The sequence below is a fragment of the Mus musculus genome, chromosome 1, assembly GCF_000001635.26.
Source record: "Mus musculus strain C57BL/6J chromosome 1, GRCm38.p6 C57BL/6J".
In the NCBI taxonomy this organism is placed as follows: Eukaryota; Metazoa; Chordata; class Mammalia; order Rodentia; family Muridae; genus Mus; species Mus musculus.
The window spans coordinates 171,369,660-171,388,289 of NC_000067.6; the positions used below are offsets into that span (position 1 = coordinate 171,369,660).

At 51.4% G+C, this 18,630-nt stretch overlaps 1 protein-coding gene across 2 annotated transcripts; it reads left to right on the forward strand.

Moving 5' to 3' along the window:
• Nucleotides 1-513: 513 nt before the first annotated feature.
• On the forward strand, nt 514-18,628 carry Nectin4 (nectin cell adhesion molecule 4). 2 transcript variants are annotated; one of them, NM_027893.3, is made up of 9 exons: nt 514-1,084; nt 10,459-10,818; nt 12,719-13,009; nt 13,978-14,098; nt 15,025-15,173; nt 15,439-15,592; nt 16,004-16,079; nt 16,501-16,575; nt 16,922-18,628. In NM_027893.3, exons 1-9 carry the CDS (start codon nt 1,009-1,011, stop codon nt 17,144-17,146), a joined length of 1,527 nt encoding a protein of 508 aa, NP_082169.2. In that variant the 5' UTR covers nt 514-1,008; the 3' UTR covers nt 17,147-18,628. The 2 variants fall into 2 exon arrangements, with proteins under 2 accessions (NP_082169.2, NP_001116152.1); NM_001122680.1 differs by lacking the exon at nt 16,501-16,575.
• The last annotated feature ends 2 nt before the right edge of the window (nt 18,629-18,630 follow it).

Here is an 18,630-nt window from a genome sequence, read left to right on the forward strand (position 1 = left end):
GCCACAGAGAAGGAGTAGAAGCCCCCTCTTCCTTTTCAAACTCCGGGCCAGGTGTCAAGCTGTGGAGAGATAGTTCTGAGAAGAAACCAAGAATCCACAGAGCTAATTCCTTGGTCAGTCCCTCCACCTTTTCCATGTAGAGAGACGGCCAAAGGAATGCAATGAAGTTCTTTCTCAGAGGTCTCTGAACTGGCTTCCTGCTTCCAGAAAACCACCAGACTAAGCTTGACCATCCTCTGCAAAGTCCACTCTCCGATTTTGGCCTTCTAAAGGATGAGGGACCAGCAGACCAGGGACATCCTCAGTTCTCCCCTGCTTCTGAGCCACTAAAGCTGAGCTTTTCGGGAGTTTGAGGAACTTGTCAAGGACTTCAAGAAACAGCTGACCTGGCTGGCATATGAGACCGTTGGTTTCCTTTTCTCACACAGGGGCCTTGCCCTTGTTCATCTTGGTGCCTTTCTCTTTAAGGCACTCAGCCCTCCTTCTTGCACCCCCCCACCCCCGCACCTCCCCAATTAGGGGATCACAGTTGGGTCCATACTCTTCCAGGTAAAGCCCCTGTTGAGGATGAAACCCCACTGCCCGCACTCAGATCCTTTCCTTCTCTCCTCCCACCCTGGCGCCCATTAGCTAGCCCAGGCCGTGGGGGCGGTGGCTGCGGAGTCTCCTCTCTGTGCCAGGCCCGGCCCCCGGAGACGCACCTGTTCTGACCTGCTTAGCAGGTTCCCAGGTTTCTGCCTTCGTTGTTGGCCACGGCGTGGGAAGCAGCTCTGGGGGAGCTCAGGGCTCCCGAGCACGGCTTCTTGGGGGTAGCCACGGCTGGGTGGGTAGAACTGGGGCCTGGGTCCCCTAGTGGAGACCCCAAGTGGCATAAGCAGGTACGGGCCGTGCCTGGGGACTCGCTGACTTCCTGACTTCTGGGTCAGAGCCTTACCCAGCTCCAGAACCGGCTCCCAGGGAGAACTCCGTGGAACTCCAGAGTCACTGGGCAGGTCTACCTTTCAGCCAATGCCCCTGTCCCTGGGAGCCGAGATGTGGGGCCCTGAAGCCTGGCTGCGGCTGTTGTTCCTGGCATCGTTTACAGGTAGGACTTGCCTGAACCGTCAGGACTCTTGTTTCTGAGTGCTACCTGGCAGAGACAGACAGTCAGACAGACAGACAGACAGACAGACAGACAGACAGACACACACACACACACACACACACACACACACACACACACACACACACATATCCACACAAACTCGCACACAAACACACCACATACACAAGCATTCCCTTCCCTTGGACTCTGTGTGAAGGAGACCATCTCTTTATATCACTCCACAGCGGTGTCCCAGGAAGAACCAGCGTAGCTCTTCCTTCTCAAGTCCCCTCTGAGCCCCAAAGCCAGGCCACTTAATGTCTGCAGTCCTCAACTATCTCTGCCAAAGCCTTGCTTGCCAAGGTCTCAGTACATACATAGATACAAACGTACATACATTCATACATACATACACACACACATGCACACACACACACATATATACACGCATACACATGTATATGTATATATATCTCGAGCAGGTAGGCTGAAAGGTTGTAAGGTGAGAGCCAAGGACCCTGCCCACCCCAGGGCTTCCTGGAGGCTTTATGGCCTACCCACTACTCACCAGGTGCAGGCTACCTGATGCCTAGGGAGTGGGTGGACATTTCTGTGTCCTTCTTCTCTCATGACAATAGTCTGAGCAGGACTGGGGTGCTTGTTGAAGGACTACAGGAAAGCCAAGAGACTCCTCGCCCTCCTTCCCTGGCACACACACTAATAGGTGGGGAATGATAGGGGTTTCCTACATGATTCGGGAGCTTAGAAGATAAAAGGCCTCCTAAATGGAGTCTCTCCATTTTTATTCCTTTATTATCTCGCCGTTTCCTCTGTTGGATGCCTTGGATCATACCTTCTGCCTGCCGAATATACAGAGAAGAGACATAAACTGTAGGGCTGTATCATTTTCAGAGAGGGAGAGTGTGAACACAGGGCGGGGGTGGAGGGTGAGGGGCACAGTGTAGGAATGCCATTGGCTGTTTCTGGGGACTGAGTAGCCGAGAACTCGTTCTCCTTAGAAAGACAAGGCTCTGTCTGCAGAGGATGGCAGGATCCTTAGCCCAAGAGGCAGCAGCGCCAGGGAATGTCAGTAGTCTAGCAGCACCTGGCAATGCCCTCCCAACCCCCATTCTCAGCTGAAGCTCAAGGAAACAGGGTGTAAATGCCTGGACTGGCGCTCTGGTCTTCTAACTAAGGGTCAGTGGTTCACGCTAATCTCAGGATTCTAAGCTCCAGCCTTTGCCACTGTCCCGTACCCCCAGCCCTTACTCTTAATTCCCATCTTCCAGATAGCCCTTTTCAACTTGTTTAAGCCAGAGGGTGGGGCCCTCTGCTGGGCTGGGGAGCCCAACAGTCGCTTTGCTGTAGAATCTACCCACACTTGAGGAATGGATCCCTGCTGTCACCAGGACTTGGGTGGGATCAAAGAGATCGGCACTTCAACTTCTTCATTTTACAGATAGGAAACCAAGAGAAACAGGTCAGTGAGATCTGCAAGATTACTCAGTGTAAACACCCCAGCGTAGTTGAGAGCGTACTGGATTCAGCCAGGATACTAGATGCTGGCAATGGAACAATAAGGATACTATCCCTGCCTCCCCTTTCCATGCTCCAAAACTGTCCTTTCTAATAGAAGAAGCTCGGTAAAGAGGGAAAGAACTCCTGGCTAGAAAAATCACCCCAGACTTCACCAGATCTGAGAGCAGCTATTCGGAAGAGAAAGGCTGGCTCCAGGATTGCCCAGGAAGCTAGAAACTAATCACAGCTCACTGTGCTTCTGCCGCGATGACCTACACAGAGATGAAGGCCACTCCCAGGGATCCTGGAAACGTGGAGAGTCCTATCATCTCCATCCTGGCTTCTCTATGTGTTGGCATGTCTTTAATGGCCCTACGAACCTAGACTAAATTTTATGTCTCTGAACATCTTTTGAATTTGGAAATCAGGAGCCTTGAGTTCTGATTCCATTTCTTCCATTAATTTGTTAGGTGTTTCTAAACAGCTAAGAGACTCTTCTTCAGGGGAAGGAGGAGGACCGGATGGTCTCTGTGCAGACCCTTTGACTCTGAAATGCTAGACTTCTGTGATTGTCCAGCTCCTGGCTTGAAGTGGAGCATTTGTGATGGTTGAAGAACTGATCAGTCTCCCTGTGGCTGAGAGGACCCTTCCCAAGGACTTGGCCTTCCTGGCTCTATTGCAAAGTGACATTTGCCCCCCAACTCCAGGGACATTAGAGCTCTGAGCCCTAGGGCCCTGCCCCACCCCTGTCAGGGAGAGGAGCCCAGCTTGGGAGGCGCCTCCAACACCACAGTTCTTTGTTTCTCCTTAATGGGATGAGTTTCCGGGTGAGGTCCTATCCCTCCTCCCTCTTCCATCTCTTGCCCTGGGGCTGAGGGGCCTGAATCTGCAAACTACTTCCCAACAGGATCCTAGTCCCTAACTCTGGGTCCTGTACGACCTGGGAGTGAGCTGTTCTATGAATTCTGAATTCTGTCTTCTGAGGGTTAGGATCAACTTTCTGTGGAGATTAATTTCCTAGAAAGGGAGGGGCCCCATCCCTGCTTTTCTACTCCTGATGACAGAGGTGGGCAGGCCCTTTCCTGTAGGACCTACCCAAACCCAGAGAAGCCAGAAAGGGAGGTTTGCCTCCCCGCCCAAGTGTGGAGAACGAGGAGAATCCCAGGGAAGCCGTTGGCCCCAGTGACCCTGTTTCCATCCTAGTATTTTGTTGTGATGGGGCCATGGTGAAAGACCCCAGCTACAGAGATGGCAGTGAGGAGTTTAGGGTCCACAGCTTCATCGTCTAGATCACGGGTTCAGGATACAGGGGTCCTCCAGGAAAGTGAATGTCTGCTAACCATGGAGGGGGGCAAGCCCTGTAAGAAGAGAATGCCTGCATAATTTAGCCTCCAAAACTTACACTGATGATAAAGATTAGGCAAAGAAGGGGTGGGAATGAAAAGTGGGAAACTGAGTCAGGAGTGCAGAGAGTAGAGAAACTCTGGGGTCTAGATCTGGGAACAGAATCTCAAGCAATTAAGTTCTGGGTGAGGAGTCACCCCCCTGTTTTCTGGAGGATCCTGGGAGTACTGCACTCCCACTAGAACAGAAACAAGCATGGTACCTGCTGCCCGAGGAGCCGTTCCCAGGGCTTTCTGCGCCCCTCCCCCCACGTCTCTAAAACTGTTCTGAAAGCTCAAGTTGAGGCTGGGATGTGGCATGAGACAGAGCTGGCCACGTTGGAGGAGGGGGGTGGTCTGAATTCAGGGGGGTGGTCTGAATTCGGAGGGGTGGCTGGATCTCAGGAGTTTGAGAGAAGTTGAATTCTGGGTCTCCCACCCACTGTGGTGACTCAGCAGGGCTCAGACTCTGGCTCCTGGGGGTTTAGGGGACTTATCTGGGCTGAGGGCTGTGTCTAAGGCAGAGCTGGCTGCCTCTCTCATTGTTCTTTCTTTTCCCTCCGTTAGTTATGTGTCGTCCCCCCCCCCCAACCCCCAACATTAATCTGTGGGTGGGCACTTTGCCTGGCTTGGGAAGCTCTTGCTAAGCTTGGGGGCTTAGGAAAAGTGAGGGGTAAGGGAGAGAGGAGGGTAAAGGCAAAGGGAAAGTTTTTGGTTTTCAGAGTTCCTCAGTTCCAAGGCCAAGGTTATGGGCAGGGGAAGGGCCAAAGTGGCTTTTCTTTGTTTATGGCTTCTTGGTTGATTGGGGGTTTGGATGCTCTCTCTCACGACTTTTCTTACCTCATACTAACATGCCTATGCCAATCTTCTCTGGGGACGCTGGTGAAGGGAGGCAAGAGTTAATATAAAAGAATGAGACCCTAGACAACTTGGACCCCTCCCCCTAGCCTCAGGGAGCCCCCCCCCCCCCCCCCCCCCCCGCTTCCCACCAAACCTGCACCAGACAGCTCTTACCCCAGGCCTAGAGCCAGAGCTGGTTTTTCTGGTGGTGGAAAGCAGCAAAGCCCTGACAGAGATTCCCAGAGAAGAAACTCTGCTTGGGGGGCCAGAAGTACTTGGGGGGGGGGGGAAGCTTGGGATGTGGCCATAGGGGCTAAAAAGGGTGGGAGTTCCTTTGTAGAAACCCAGAGAGCAGGAGAGAGGGAGTCTTTGTTTTGTTGTCAGGGAGGCTGGGTGGCAATTTCCCATCACCTGGAGGGACAGTGACCTCATCTCTGGTTACCTCCACCTTGGGCCTGAGATGAATCTGCCCTGAAGTCTTGGGGTGAGCTGGGGAGGGATGCCAGGGGCAACATTAGAATGGGCAGAAGCCCAGAGCCACACACTGACCAAAAGAGGCTGAGCCACACATGCGGAAGCCAAGATAAACGACATCAAAATATTTACTATGTGCACAGAGTTGTGCAGGACAGGAATGTGTGCCGTGCTTTCAGAGGGTGAGCTGTCCGTGTAATGGCTCATATGAGAGCACATGGCTCTTTCCTCTGGTAGAGAAAGGGTAGGATGTGTATTTCCCTGAAGAGAGATGTGCACACATATATGTATGAAATATCCCCAAGTTCTTGCAAGAAAATAGCTTCACGTGCAAGTGAACTAGAAAAACTGGCTTAGCCCTCATCCAAAGATACTACAAACATTCAGACACAAAAGACTGTTATTCCCTTTGACACACAGATGAACCTCAAAGACACCTGTATGTATGTATGTATGTATGTATGTATGTATGTATGTATGTATGTATGTATGTATGTATTGTGTGTGTGTGTATCTTTTTATTAACCAGTAGAAGATGCTGATGGGTAAAAGTCCCTCAAAAGATCTTCCCAAAGATGAATATCTGCAAGAGCCAGCCTCAGTTTACCCTTTTGAGCTCAGAGGCCAAGCCTTACACAGAAAGGAAAGTTGGAGCCAAGGAACAGGGTAGGGTGTAGCCAGCTAGCCTAAGCCAGGAATGGAGGACCTGTCTGGGAGCGGGCGGGGTACACAAAGGGCAGGGCCCCAGAGAGGCCTGAGGGGGCCTGGCCAGGGGTGGGGGAGGCTGAGGGCAGGGATCCCGTTTGGCCAGTCGGGCCTGTTCTTTCCCTTGCGCAAGGTAGTGGTGGCTGTGGCTAGCCCTGCTGCTGCTGCTGCACAGCTTCTGAGTCACTAAGGCCCCTGACCAGCGTCCTGGTGCTCCTTGAGAGGAGGGGTGGGAAGAGTCAGGAGGAGGAGCGCCCAAGAAGCCAGAGGCCACCAGCCTCAGCAAGCAACATGCAACAGAAGGGTCTGTGGGCTTGGCCTGGCCTGGCTACTACATGCCCATAAGGTGACCTCACCAGGCAGGCGGTGTGTCTCCTTCAGTCTGGTGACATCATCATGCTGACGCCAGACAAGCACTGGGTGGGGGAGAGGAGGAGGAGGAGGAGGAGGCAGTTCTGGCCGCTCTGGCTTGGAAGCCCAGGCTTCTGGTCCATTTAGCCCAGGACAAGGATCCGTGGGCTCCAGTTGTCTTAATTTGTATCTTTTGACTTAGACGATGAACTGAAGGCCACTGAGCATGTCTCAGCCTGAGATGCTTCCAGTCGTCGGTGGCTTTAGGACAGTGTAGGTTTTTTTTAGGAGCAATTCCAAAGGAGCGTCCTGTTACAGTGGGTCTCTTGGTCTGCAACACTGGCGCTTATACCTTTAGGATGAGGATCTTGCCTTCACAGGTTAGGGACATTGAAGAGGAAGACTCGGGCATGGGATGGGTACCCAATTCTCGCTATGCCCTAGAGAGATATGAGGGGGCAGAATATGGGTGATTTGTGGTGAGAGTGGGGACCAGAGCCAGGATAAGAATAGAAATATACAGGCTGGAGAGATGGCTCAGCAGTTAAGAGCATTTGTTCTTGCAGAGGATTTAGGTGCGGTTTCCCCTGATCCACATGGCAGTTTATAGCCGTGTGTAACTCCAGTTCCGGGACATCTGATGCTCTCTTCATGACCTACAGGCACATGGTATACATCTATGCAGGCAAAGCATGCGTACACATAAAATAAAAATAAACAATAAATAAAGCTTTAAGGGTGAAAATATTGAATCTGACAGTGTTACAGAAATAGTCTTTGGAAGGATTTGAGTCTTCTAGTGGAGTCCCTGTGCCCTGCATCCACATTATTGTGACTTAAATCAACAAGAGCGTTTTGCAGCAGAGTGAGCTGTGCAGCCCCTAGCCCACCCCACCCCCACCCCTTCTTTGACAATCTTACTCCCCTTAATGCCAGGAGGAGGTACCTGGGAGGGGTGCAGGTGGTTAGCTGGACTCCCAGGCTGGGCTGGGTGGGACCAGTGTCAGCTTAGGCAGGTCAGGGCCCAGGTATCTGGCCCTGCAGGTCTGTCCCGTCCAGTCTGGGGCCCTCCCAACTCCCAACAGCATCCTCCTCCCCTCTGCTCCTTCTATCGGAGTCACAAGACTCATTCACTTGTCTCACAAAAACCCTCTGCCCGACTCCATGCTTCAGCTCCTCGATGCATGTCTGTCTCCATCCCCTTCTTCCTTTGTCTAGTCCAGAGATGCTCCCTTTGGCAATGAACCCAAGATAACCAGGCTCTCTCGCCTCCACTCCAAAGTTGCCATAACAGCACTTTCCCTGCCTAGTCCCACTAAGGGACTGTGCCTTCCTCTTTTTTTTTTTTTTTTTTTTTTTTTTTGGTTTTGCGAGACAGGGTTTCTCTGTATAGCTCTGGCTGTCCTGGAACTCACTTTGTAGACCAGGCTGACCTCGAACTCAGAAATCCGCCTGCCTCTGCCTCCCAAGTGCTGGAATTAAAGGCATGTGCCACCACGCCCGGCTGTGCCTTCCTCTTGATGCTACTTTCTTTCTGCTTCTTATCTCTTTCATTTGCTCATTCCTTTGTATATTCTTTTTGTTTTTGAGGTATGGGGAATTGTCTCCCTGTTGTCCAGGGTGGCCTTGAACCAGGCCTTCTTGATTGAGTCTTCCCAAGTATTAGGATTACAGGTATGGGCTACCATGTCTGGCTCCATCCATCCATCCATCCATCCATCCATCCATCCATCCATCCATCCATCCATCCATCCATTCATCCATTCATCTATCCATCCTTCCATCCACCCATTTATTCAGTCAGTCAATAAACATTCATCAAGGCCCACTTATGTGACAGGAAGGAGGCCACATACCACTGACTGAGATGAAATAAAAAACCATGCTTTTCATTTGTGATAGATGACCCTGTTCTGACTCTTATGGAGGAGTGCAATGCCTTGGGGAGGGAGAACAAGAAAACAGAGAGCCTAGTGTATAAGTTAAGATGCCATGGCTGGGGTTGACACAGAACACTGGGAAAGCACAGGGGTTGAGCACCTGAAGCTGCCTGAGGTGGGGGAGGGAGGGAGGACTGGAGAGGAAGTGATGCCTAAGCAGAGTCCTAAGGCATGAGTAGGAGCTCTCCAGACAGTGATGAGTAGGAGCGACCAGACACAGGGAGGAGAGCATTCCAGGCAGGGGCACACTGTGAGTAAAGGTGACAGGCAGCAGGGTGTGTGGGGTGCCGGTTAGAGGCAGGGACGATGAACAGTCAGAAGTATAAAGGGAAGGAGCTCTTGCCACCTCAGAGCACTGACCCAGCCCCTGGCCCTGGGTCTTGTTTGTTTTTTTCATAACCATAGGCATTCCCAGGCCCAGCCCCCTTTATCAGTCACTCAGCCTGAACATCCAGTTATCTCTCAGCCTTCCCTGTTCCTCGCCTCTCTTTCTAGTCAGTGACCAAATGTCCCCCTTTATCCACCCAGGACCGCCTTGCCAGGAAAGGTGGCTACAGCTTCGTTATGTCTGCCGCAGGCTCCTTCCATGACCTGATTTCTGGTCAGACTGCACTCTGCCATCTGCTTCATGGCACTTGCTGGCCAGGAAAGTCAGTGACTCTCCATTTCCTCTTGACCAAATCTGAATTCCTTTTCCTGGCATGGGCGGTCTTGGGCTATTGGGACCCACCCTACCCCGGCTATATTTTCCACAGCTGCTCAACACACACACCCTACCTTAGGTTGGGTCCTCTTCTCTTTGCTTCCTGAACCAGCAGCCAGCCTCTCCGTCTCCTACTGTTTGCTTACCTTGATGCGGTGCCTTTCTAGGTCTCCTGGGCCTCCTGATCCCACCCAAAGCATGAATGAAGCCCTCCCTCATGACTCCCACATCCCTCAAAACAACCTACGACAAACCACCAATGATAGACGCTGCCATTGCAAGTCATGTGCAGTGGGTGGTACATCCTATAATCCAAGTACTCTGGAGGCTGAGGCAGGAGAATAGTATGTTTGAAGCCAGTCCAAGAGGCTACATAGTTAGGCTCGGCCTTAAAAAAGAAAAAAGAAGAGGAAGAAGAGGAGGAAAGAAATAATCATTTGTTGATTTCATATACTGTATACCGAGAGATAGATGGGTAGATAAAGATAGATAGATAGATAGATAGATAGATAGATAGATAGATAGATAGATAGATAGATAATCTGTCTGTCTGCCATTTGCATTTTCCCCTCCTAAACAGACCTCAGGTTTCATGAGGGCAGGAAATGGATCTTTATTTGCCAATAAGGTTATATAATGAACACATCTAATTTCAAAATCTTCAAATACAGCTAGTTGCTCATCGATCACCAACACACCAGTCCTTCCTCCCTGGTTCTCTGAATCTGGCTCAACATAATGACACCATTGCTGTGCCTGCCCTGACCTCATCTCTCCAGGCCCCTGACGCGGGGGCTCTTTCTGTCTTTAGTGACTTGCTGGTTCCTGCCCCCAGACCTCAGTTCATGCCATTCCTCCCACATGGATACCTCCTTCTCTCTGGGAATCCAGGTCTCTCATCTTCAAGCCATGAGAAAAATGTTCCCAAGGATGGACCTTACCCTCCCAATGTGCCTCATCCCAGGCACCCAATGTTTTGAACCTTTTCCACGACTCTACCATACTTTCCAAAAGCATTCACTTTTACCCCCTTGGTAGGCTGAGCTGCCTGTGAAATTTGTCCTTGGTTTCCTGGTTCTGTGCACAGAGATTCTATTTCCTTGAAGCCTGTGAGCTCCTTCAGGGCAGGAGCTGGGCCCCTGGCCCTGTTATCGGTTCTCACTTTGTTCAAATAGCATCCTAGGCTGCAAAAGAGTGAGTCTCCTGTAAACCATCTGTGTGGCCTTAGGCAAGCCACTTCCCCTCTCTGGATCTCAGTTTCCTCCTCTGTTAAATGGCGATAATAACGCCTACCTCTTGGGAATGCAGTGTGGATCTAATGAGGTAATGGACTGAATGCGCTTTGCAAGCACAAATCGCTCCAGAAGTTCCGGCCGCCTTTGCTGTCATTAGCATTCTGGATGCGTTCCATTGGTTCTGACTGTCCCCCTCAGCCTGACTGCTTCTGTCTGCCCCCTGCAGGCCAATATTCCGCGGGTGAGCTGGAGACCTCTGACGTAGTGACAGTGGTGCTGGGTCAGGATGCAAAACTGCCCTGCTTCTACCGAGGGGATCCGGATGAGCAGGTGGGGCAGGTGGCATGGGCTCGAGTGGACCCAAACGAGGGTATCCGGGAGCTGGCCCTACTGCACTCCAAATACGGGCTTCATGTGAACCCTGCTTATGAGGACCGCGTGGAGCAACCACCGCCCCCACGAGACCCTCTAGACGGCTCGGTCCTCCTGCGCAACGCTGTGCAAGCTGATGAGGGCGAGTACGAATGCAGAGTCAGCACCTTCCCAGCCGGCAGCTTTCAGGCACGGATGCGTCTTCGTGTTCTGGGTGAGTGGGGCCAGCTGGGCATGATCCGTATTGCTGAGTGGGTGGAAGAGGGAGACAGAACGGGATTGCAGAGATGGCTGAAACAGAAGCAGTACAGGCAGACATAAAAGATAAGGTCCTATAGGGGTGAGAGAGGATTACCCAGCCCCTCCCACCCAATCCAGAAATTCTCTCCAAAAGCCGCCGAAGCTGTGGAATAATCCATATATTAAGAAGTTTATCCTTCCCCGATGGCCCGCATTTCCCTCCGTACCCTTGTCCGGCTGGAGCAGCATAGCTCCAGCGTATTCTGTCTTCTGTACAGCTTTTCATAGAGCTGAGGACCTCTGCCAGACTCCACTTACAGCTCCTCTTTTCCAAACTGCACTTACTGGCTCCTGCTACAGTTTTTCAAAAGACACCAACTCGAAGCCTTCTTCACCATCCTAGGCTCTGTGGTTTTAAATATGTGTAGGCATTTTTTTTTCTTTTCTTTTTCAAGATAGGGTTTCTCTGTGTATGTAGCTCTGGCTGTTTTGGAGTCCCTCTGTAAGCCAAGCTGGCCTCAAACATAGGTCATTTTAAAATCTTTGAAATCGAGAGTCCCAGATGTGGACATGAGGCACTGCTATGATGTAATATGTGAGTTGGGGGTGGGAGGGGGATACAGTCCTTGATTGGGCCTTCAGTGAGTGTGGTGCAAGACCACAATCTCTTTTCAAACCACTACCTTGCCCCGTGGGCACTTGTGCTGGTCAGCCTGGACCTGGGCTCAAGTTGCCTTTTCAATTTTGTGCTTGGGCAATTTTGAAGCTAGAAATAAAAGCCTTAGTGGTTTTGCTTTGAGTGGAAGTTAGCAACGTAAGTTTTGGAGGGAAAAATCAAACAAAATAAAGCTTGATTTAAAAAGAAGATGATGAAGAAGGAGGAAGAGGAGGAAGAGGAGGAGGAGAAGAAGAAGAAGAAGAAGAAGAAGAGGAGGAGGAGGAGGAGGAGGAGGAGGAGGAGGAGGAGGAGGAGGAGGAGGAAGAGGGAGAAGAAGACAGAAGCAGTAGCTGAGCATAGTGGTCCATATCTGTGCTTACACTGTTCCAGAAGCTGAGTCAGGAGGATGGAGAATTTGAGGCACACACATACTCCCAAACAAAACCTGTGACTCTAGGCTTTGTCACGTAAGAAGTGATGACCTGCAACAAACCACTGAATCTCTGTGAGCTTTGGCTTCCTCACCTGAAGAACACGCATAATAATACCCACCTCACTAGTTTGTTAGCAAAGTTAAATGAAATAATGTATGTAAAGCTTTAACATAATAGTTGGCACATAGTTAGTAGTGGTTATTATTGTTATTATTACATAGATAGTATCTAATTAGTTTTTAAATTATTTTTGTTTTGTTTTTAAATGACCTATGTTTGAGGCCAGCCTGATTTACAGAGGGATTCCAGAACTGCCAGGGCTACATACACAGAAAAACCCTGTCTTGAAAAAGAAAAGAAAAAAAAAATTACCTACACACATTGTAAAATACAAACAAACAAAGCTAACAGTGAAGAAAGATGTAAAGTCATTTGAAATGATACCACTGATCTGGCACATTTACTGATGAGATGAGGGGATGGGGACTAGGAACTGGAGAGATGGCTCAGCGGTTAAGCACACTACTGCTCTTCCAGAGGTCCTGAGTGCAATTCTCAGCAACCACATGGTGGCTCACAACCATCTGTAATGGGACCCGATGCCCTCTTCTGGTGTGTCTGAGTAGTGACAGTTTGCTCATATACATAAAAATAAATAAATAAATAAATCTTTTTTTTAAAAAAGGGAGAAAAGGGGAACTGAAGTTTGCAGCTGGGTAAGACTGACAGGATGGGATCTGACTGCAACTGTGCAGATCTTTCACTCTCCCCTCCCCTCACAGTGCCTCCTCTGCCTTCACTGAATCCTGGTCCACCACTAGAAGAGGGCCAGGGCCTGACGTTGGCAGCCTCTTGCACTGCTGAGGGCAGCCCAGCTCCCAGCGTGACCTGGGACACAGAGGTCAAGGGCACACAGTCGAGCCGCTCTTTCACACACCCACGCTCAGCTGCCGTCACTTCAGAGTTCCATCTGGTGCCCAGCCGAAGTATGAATGGGCAGCCGCTGACCTGCGTGGTGTCTCACCCTGGCCTGCTCCAGGACCGAAGAATCACCCACACCCTCCAAGTGGCCTGTGAGTATCGCGATGTGCAAGTAAGATGTCCCTATGTTCTGAAAATAATGCTAAGACGCCATGACCCTGGACCATGGCAGGACGGTCAGCCTGAGTCTGGAGCCTAAGTCTAATCCTGAGGAGAAGACCTGGGGGTCAAGATAGATGTCCTAGGAAAATGGCTGTGGTCTTTGTGAGGGTTTTGTTTTGTTTTGTATTTGAAGGAGGGTTTCTCTGTGTAGCACTGGCTGTCTTAGAACTCACGCTGTAGACCAGGCTGGCCTAAAACTGCCTCCTGAGTGCTGGGATTGAAGGTGTGCACCACCACTACCCCATGTCTCTGTGGACTTTATAGGAGAGAGACTGCCTTGTTTCTACAGTGTAGATGGGAGATTAAAATATAAATATGGAATCGAAAGTGTTTGCAAAACATACAGTTTAGGGCTTGGAGGCAGACTTGGGACGAGCCCCCATTCTGCTATTTACCAGCAGTTATTTAATCTGGTTAGACTTCATTTCCTTCACCAGCAAATGAGTGTAATTATACCAACTTTTATGGGATTCTGATGAGAATTAGCATCTGTGAATGCAAAGCAGCTCGCAGATCTTAAATCCTACAAGGCTTCGGTACACGATAGATAGCGTGTTCCCAGCAATAGACTTCACACCCCAATTACACTGTCATTTGGCACAAAGTAAGAAATCAGCAAATGCTTGCTGGTGGGTTCTTAGACAGCTGCTGAGTGCCCGCTTGTGAGCAGCACTGTGATGCCACAGGAGGTCCAGAGTGTGAAACTCTATCACCCCAGGGGTCTTATGAGCTCAGGGCACAGGTCAACCAAAATGGACTCTGAGCTTGGGCTGGGGGATCAGTGTGGCCAGGAGCTGTGCATGGGTAGAGGCTGGTCCAGCAGAGGGAGAAGAGGGGTTTAGAGGAATCGTGGATTAAGGGATCTTCCCGTTCTTCCTCTTCCCGTCTCCCACTCCAGTCCTTGCGGAGGCCTCTGTGAGGGGCCTTGAGGACCAAAACTTGTGGCAAGTCGGCCGAGAAGGAGCCACACTCAAATGCCTGAGTGAAGGACAGCCCCCTCCCAAATACAACTGGACACGGTAAGGGTCTGTGCCTGGAGGAGGGGGGCCTAGCGTTCTGGCCTTCTCAGGGCCAGGATGAACTCGTTGTGAGCAAGGACCACATATTCTGAACCCTAGCTAAGTCGGGGCATAGATTCAGACCAATAGAAAACTATGCATAGTCAGCAAATGTTACTGGCTTGTTCCAGGAAATATGTGGTTATGACCCCTAGGGAATATGAAGGTATCTTCTTGGCTTTTTGCCCTAACTTTAAATGATGAAATATAACTATATTAAACATTCATCTTTTATGAATTTGTGAGGGCTAAAAGTGCATGTGACACAAAGAAAGCTGACTATCACTGCCGTTACCCCACGCTCGTTATAACCATAATGTTGCCAGCAGCACAGAAACACTGACCCACTTCCAGCAGCTCCTTCAAGAGTCCTTGCCCTTCTTTTCAGAAAGGGGTAGGATAACCATGTGTATGAACCTATGACAGGCGTGTTCTTACATGTGGACACATGAACGATACCAATGGCCTTGTGCCTGGGGCTAGGTTTGTTTACTCCACCATGCAATATCATAGGTGTTGGAGCACGAAGTCACAGGTTCCCAGTACCTCCAAGCCCAGCTAGGAGTGGGACTGTCCTGTTGTGTGCACTTTATATCATGTATACCTGTTACCTGGTGCTGGATGACCGGGATGCCTGTAGAATCATGTGGGATGGCATGCGTGCGGATCTTCCCCCAAGTGTGTGTGGGGGTGCCCGGGTCAGGCTGGGCGGCAGGGAGAAAGGGCCTCTGCCTAGACCTGTCTGGGGTAGGGAGGGGCACCGTGGGAACAGCCTGAGGCTCTGGGTGACGTCATGGGGGAGGGGGATGAAGAGCTGCCTGGGCACGTTGGGTGGTGGCAGCCTTAGCCTGCCCCAGCCAGCACCCTTCAGCTTCCCTGTCCTTCAGGTTGGATGGACCTCTGCCTAGTGGGGTACGAGTGAAAGGAGACACTCTGGGCTTTCCCCCACTGACTACTGAGCACAGTGGCGTCTACGTCTGTCACGTCAGCAATGAGCTTTCTTCGAGGGATTCTCAGGTCACTGTGGAAGTTCTTGGTAAGCCCAGTGGCTGGAGAACAAAGACAGGGATTCTGAGTCCAGAGCTGAGGGGTGGGGGGTGGGGGGTGGGGTTGGGAGAAGGAGAAAGGAATGGGAAATGATGTCTTTGGGATGGATGATATGTTTTGGAAAGGATTAAGCTGAGTGGGTAGCTGTGGATGTGTCTGTCCCATGATGAGGATACGTGGGGTAGCAATGGGGTCTGGGGAGGATCAGGGAAGGATTTGGGCGTGTATCTCAGACACTGGCCTGTCTCCAACAGACCCCGAAGATCCAGGAAAGCAGGTGGACCTGGTGTCCGCCTCAGTGATCATAGTGGGCGTGATCGCTGCTCTCCTGTTCTGCCTCCTGGTGGTGGTGGTGGTGCTCATGTCCCGATATCATCGCCGCAAAGCCCAGCAGATGACCCAGAAATAGTGAGTCCTGGCTCCTCTGAGTGGGTGGCCCTGAGCTGAGAACAAAGAGGAATGAAGCAGGAGGTGAGCCAGAGCAGAGGAGAAAGGAGGCCGTGTGGTCTCGTGAGGTGGGCAGAGTCTTTGGGGGAAGTGAGAAAGGCCTGGCACCTGGAGCACAGCCGGCTGAGATGTCTGCCTAAGAGAAGCACAGATCCACACTCCCCAGGCATCACCTACCATGCACACTTTAGCGCTACGTAGCAACTCAAGCCACCCAGCCACACTGTCATCTACAGTGACATATGCTCACCTTCGAGGGTGTAGTTTGGCAATCATACCCTTCAGCGGTCTCACACAGGCTCAGCCAAGGCTAGACTCACTTCAGGAGGCTGTCACTGCTGTCCACTCCTGACAAGGGGTTGTCTTTCCCAGTGAGGAGGAGCTGACTTTGACCAGGGAGAACTCCATCAGGAGGCTGCACTCTCACCACTCGGACCCTAGGAGCCAGGTGTGTGCTAAGGTTGGGTGCATGGGGTCGGGGGGACATGGGCACACAGGGTTGCTTGAGTTTGGACTCCTCTGTAGATACACCAGGTCTGGCTGCTTACTGAGGCTGGGCTGAGGCTGGGATACTGGCTGGGGGTGGGAGGTGGGGGCGGGTAGATGCTCTGGGGCTACTCTTGCACTCCTGCTTGCAAGACCTTCTTAGCACTGGGTTGGGGGGGCTGCTTTAGGAATTCACCACCGGTGCTGGTGCCAGGGTGGGTTTCGGGAGTGAGGGATGAAGGATGCTTGTGTCGGACATGGAGCCATGGGTGGGGGGGAAAGGTGATCAGGGAGGAGACTGCTAGGGGAGAAGAGAGGTGAGGAGGCTGAGGGGAGGAGACTGAGCTCTTTTCTAACTCCTCCCCTATGTCTGGGCCCTGCAGCCGGAGGAGAGTGTAGGGCTGAGAGCGGAGGGCCACCCTGATAGTCTCAAGGACAACAGTAGCTGCTCTGTGATGGTGAGGCCCCCCCGGCCCCACCGGTGTCCCAACACTCTCCTCAGGCCCCTCTCCTGGCCCCAGATGTGGTGTGACAGCAGCCCCCACCCAGTCCCCCATCGCATCCCTGGCTCACATGCGAACCCCTCCCCCATTTCTGCTATGCCTTTGTTCTCTGTACCCCATCCTTACATGTAACAATTGTTCTTGCCCTCCCCGGCCCCCAAGTTTCCAAGCCCCTATGCCTCTGGAACTACCATTACCCTTGCTTCACCTGACCTCTGACCCTATCACAACCCAGCCCTGCCCTGCTGTGCCTGCCTGTTTGGTCTTGATTCCTGACCTCTCTTCTGCCCATGGTCTCCAGAGTGAAGAGCCAGAAGGCCGCAGCTACTCCACGTTAACCACAGTGAGAGAGATCGAGACACAGACCGAACTGCTATCTCCAGGCTCTGGGAGGACAGAGGAGGACGACGATCAGGATGAAGGCATCAAACAGGCCATGAACCATTTTGTGCAGGAAAATGGGACCCTGAGGGCCAAACCTACAGGCAATGGTATCTACATCAACGGGCGAGGGCACCTGGTCTGACCCAGGCCTGCCTCCCTCCCCGAGGCCTGGCTTCTTCTGCTTCCATGGGGGAACTTCGGCTCTTCTTAGGGGAAACCCCCTTAAATGCCTGCATTTCTTTAGGAAGATACTTCCCACCCTACTGACTGCTCTACTTTGACCTCCAATCCTTCTGTTCATCAGGAGAGCTCCACTGGTTGAGTGCCTCCCACCATTGTGTGTAGGTCATCCTCTGTGTGTGTGTGTGTGTGTGTGTGTGTGTGTGTGTGTGTGTGTGTGTGTGTGTCCGTGCTGTCACGTTAAGAGTCCAAGTGAATGATCTGTGTGCTACTGGATTTGTGGCTGTGTGCAGAGCATTCCTAGGGTGTGGTGTGTGAGTAGAGTGCCTTATGTGTGACCTCTGCCTGCAGAGGCAGGGATTTTCCTCAGACCCCAGAGCAGTATTAGCGATGCAGAGGTTAGAAGCGAGAGGTGGAGACTGTGGCCAGATCCAGGTGTGCGGGCACAGCTGGAGCTAGAATCTGACCTCCAAAGTGGGGGAGCTGTGTTCCCACCCCTTGGGAGCAAGTGAGAAGCAGACACCGCGGGGGTCTGCCAGAGGCCAGAACTGTTACAGAAGCCCTCTGCCCTCTGGTGGCCTGTGGGCCTGCTGCATGTACGTACCTTCTGTAAATTAAACTCCAAGGGAGCTAGCTTCCTGAGTTCTGCTTAGACTCCCTTAATAAGAGAAAAAGAAACTTTAAAAGCAGAGAAAGAAAGAAAGAAGAAACTTTATTGATGTGTGTGCATGTTCTTTACTGGGCTTGTTTAAGCCAGGCCAGGCCACATAGGCATTCAACCAAACTGTCTAGCAGACCACGGCAGGGATTAGTGCCTGTGGTTCTGGAAAGTTCTCTTCCTAGGATGCCTTCACCCACAGAGGTTCTGGGGAGGGGGCTGACAGCTGGAGGAGTCTGGAACCTGGGGTATGAGGTCTGAACACTGGATAAGAGACTAGGGATGGGGGGGCTTGGCTCCCATGGCCCCTCGAATCTTGTCCTCGCTGTGTCTACAGTGGTTTGTACCTTCACGGCGTTGGGACTTGTTGTCAAGGACTCCTGGTTCAGTTGTGTTGAGGGCAGAGGGTAGGTCGCGGGGAAGGTGGAAGTTCAGGTGAAGAGAAAGGGGTGTTGTGGGTGAGGGTGAGAACAGGCCCTTCCCCAGGGGTTTCTGAGTCATTAATCCGGGGCTCTCTGGCACTTTGTATGTGTGGAGCCTGGGGTAAGATGTTTGTTTTTCTTTAGCCTGCCCAAACTTACGCAGTCAGAATACTGGGATTTAGTATCCAACCCTTGTGTGGCCTGAAATCTGCTGGTCTAAAGGAGAAACTCTCATTTCATTCCCAAGCAGCCCAGGACTTATGGACCCCAAGGATCTGGGGTCTTAGTATGTATATTTCATGTAAATATATGTATATTTGTACATAAAATGATATTCTGTTTTTAAATAAACAGATAAAACCTTTT

Excerpts from the sequence above, each read along its gene's own strand:
- Nectin4 (NM_027893.3), top strand. The coding sequence starts at position 1,009 with ATGCCCCTGTCCCTGGGAGCCGAGATGTGGGGCCCTGAAGCCTGGCTG. Across the intron at positions 14,099-15,024 it reads CCCAAATACAACTGGACACG|GTTGGATGGACCTCTGCCTA; the intron begins GTAAGGGTCTGT and ends CCTGTCCTTCAG. Across the intron at positions 15,593-16,003 it reads CAGCAGATGACCCAGAAATA|TGAGGAGGAGCTGACTTTGA; the intron begins GTGAGTCCTGGC and ends TGTCTTTCCCAG.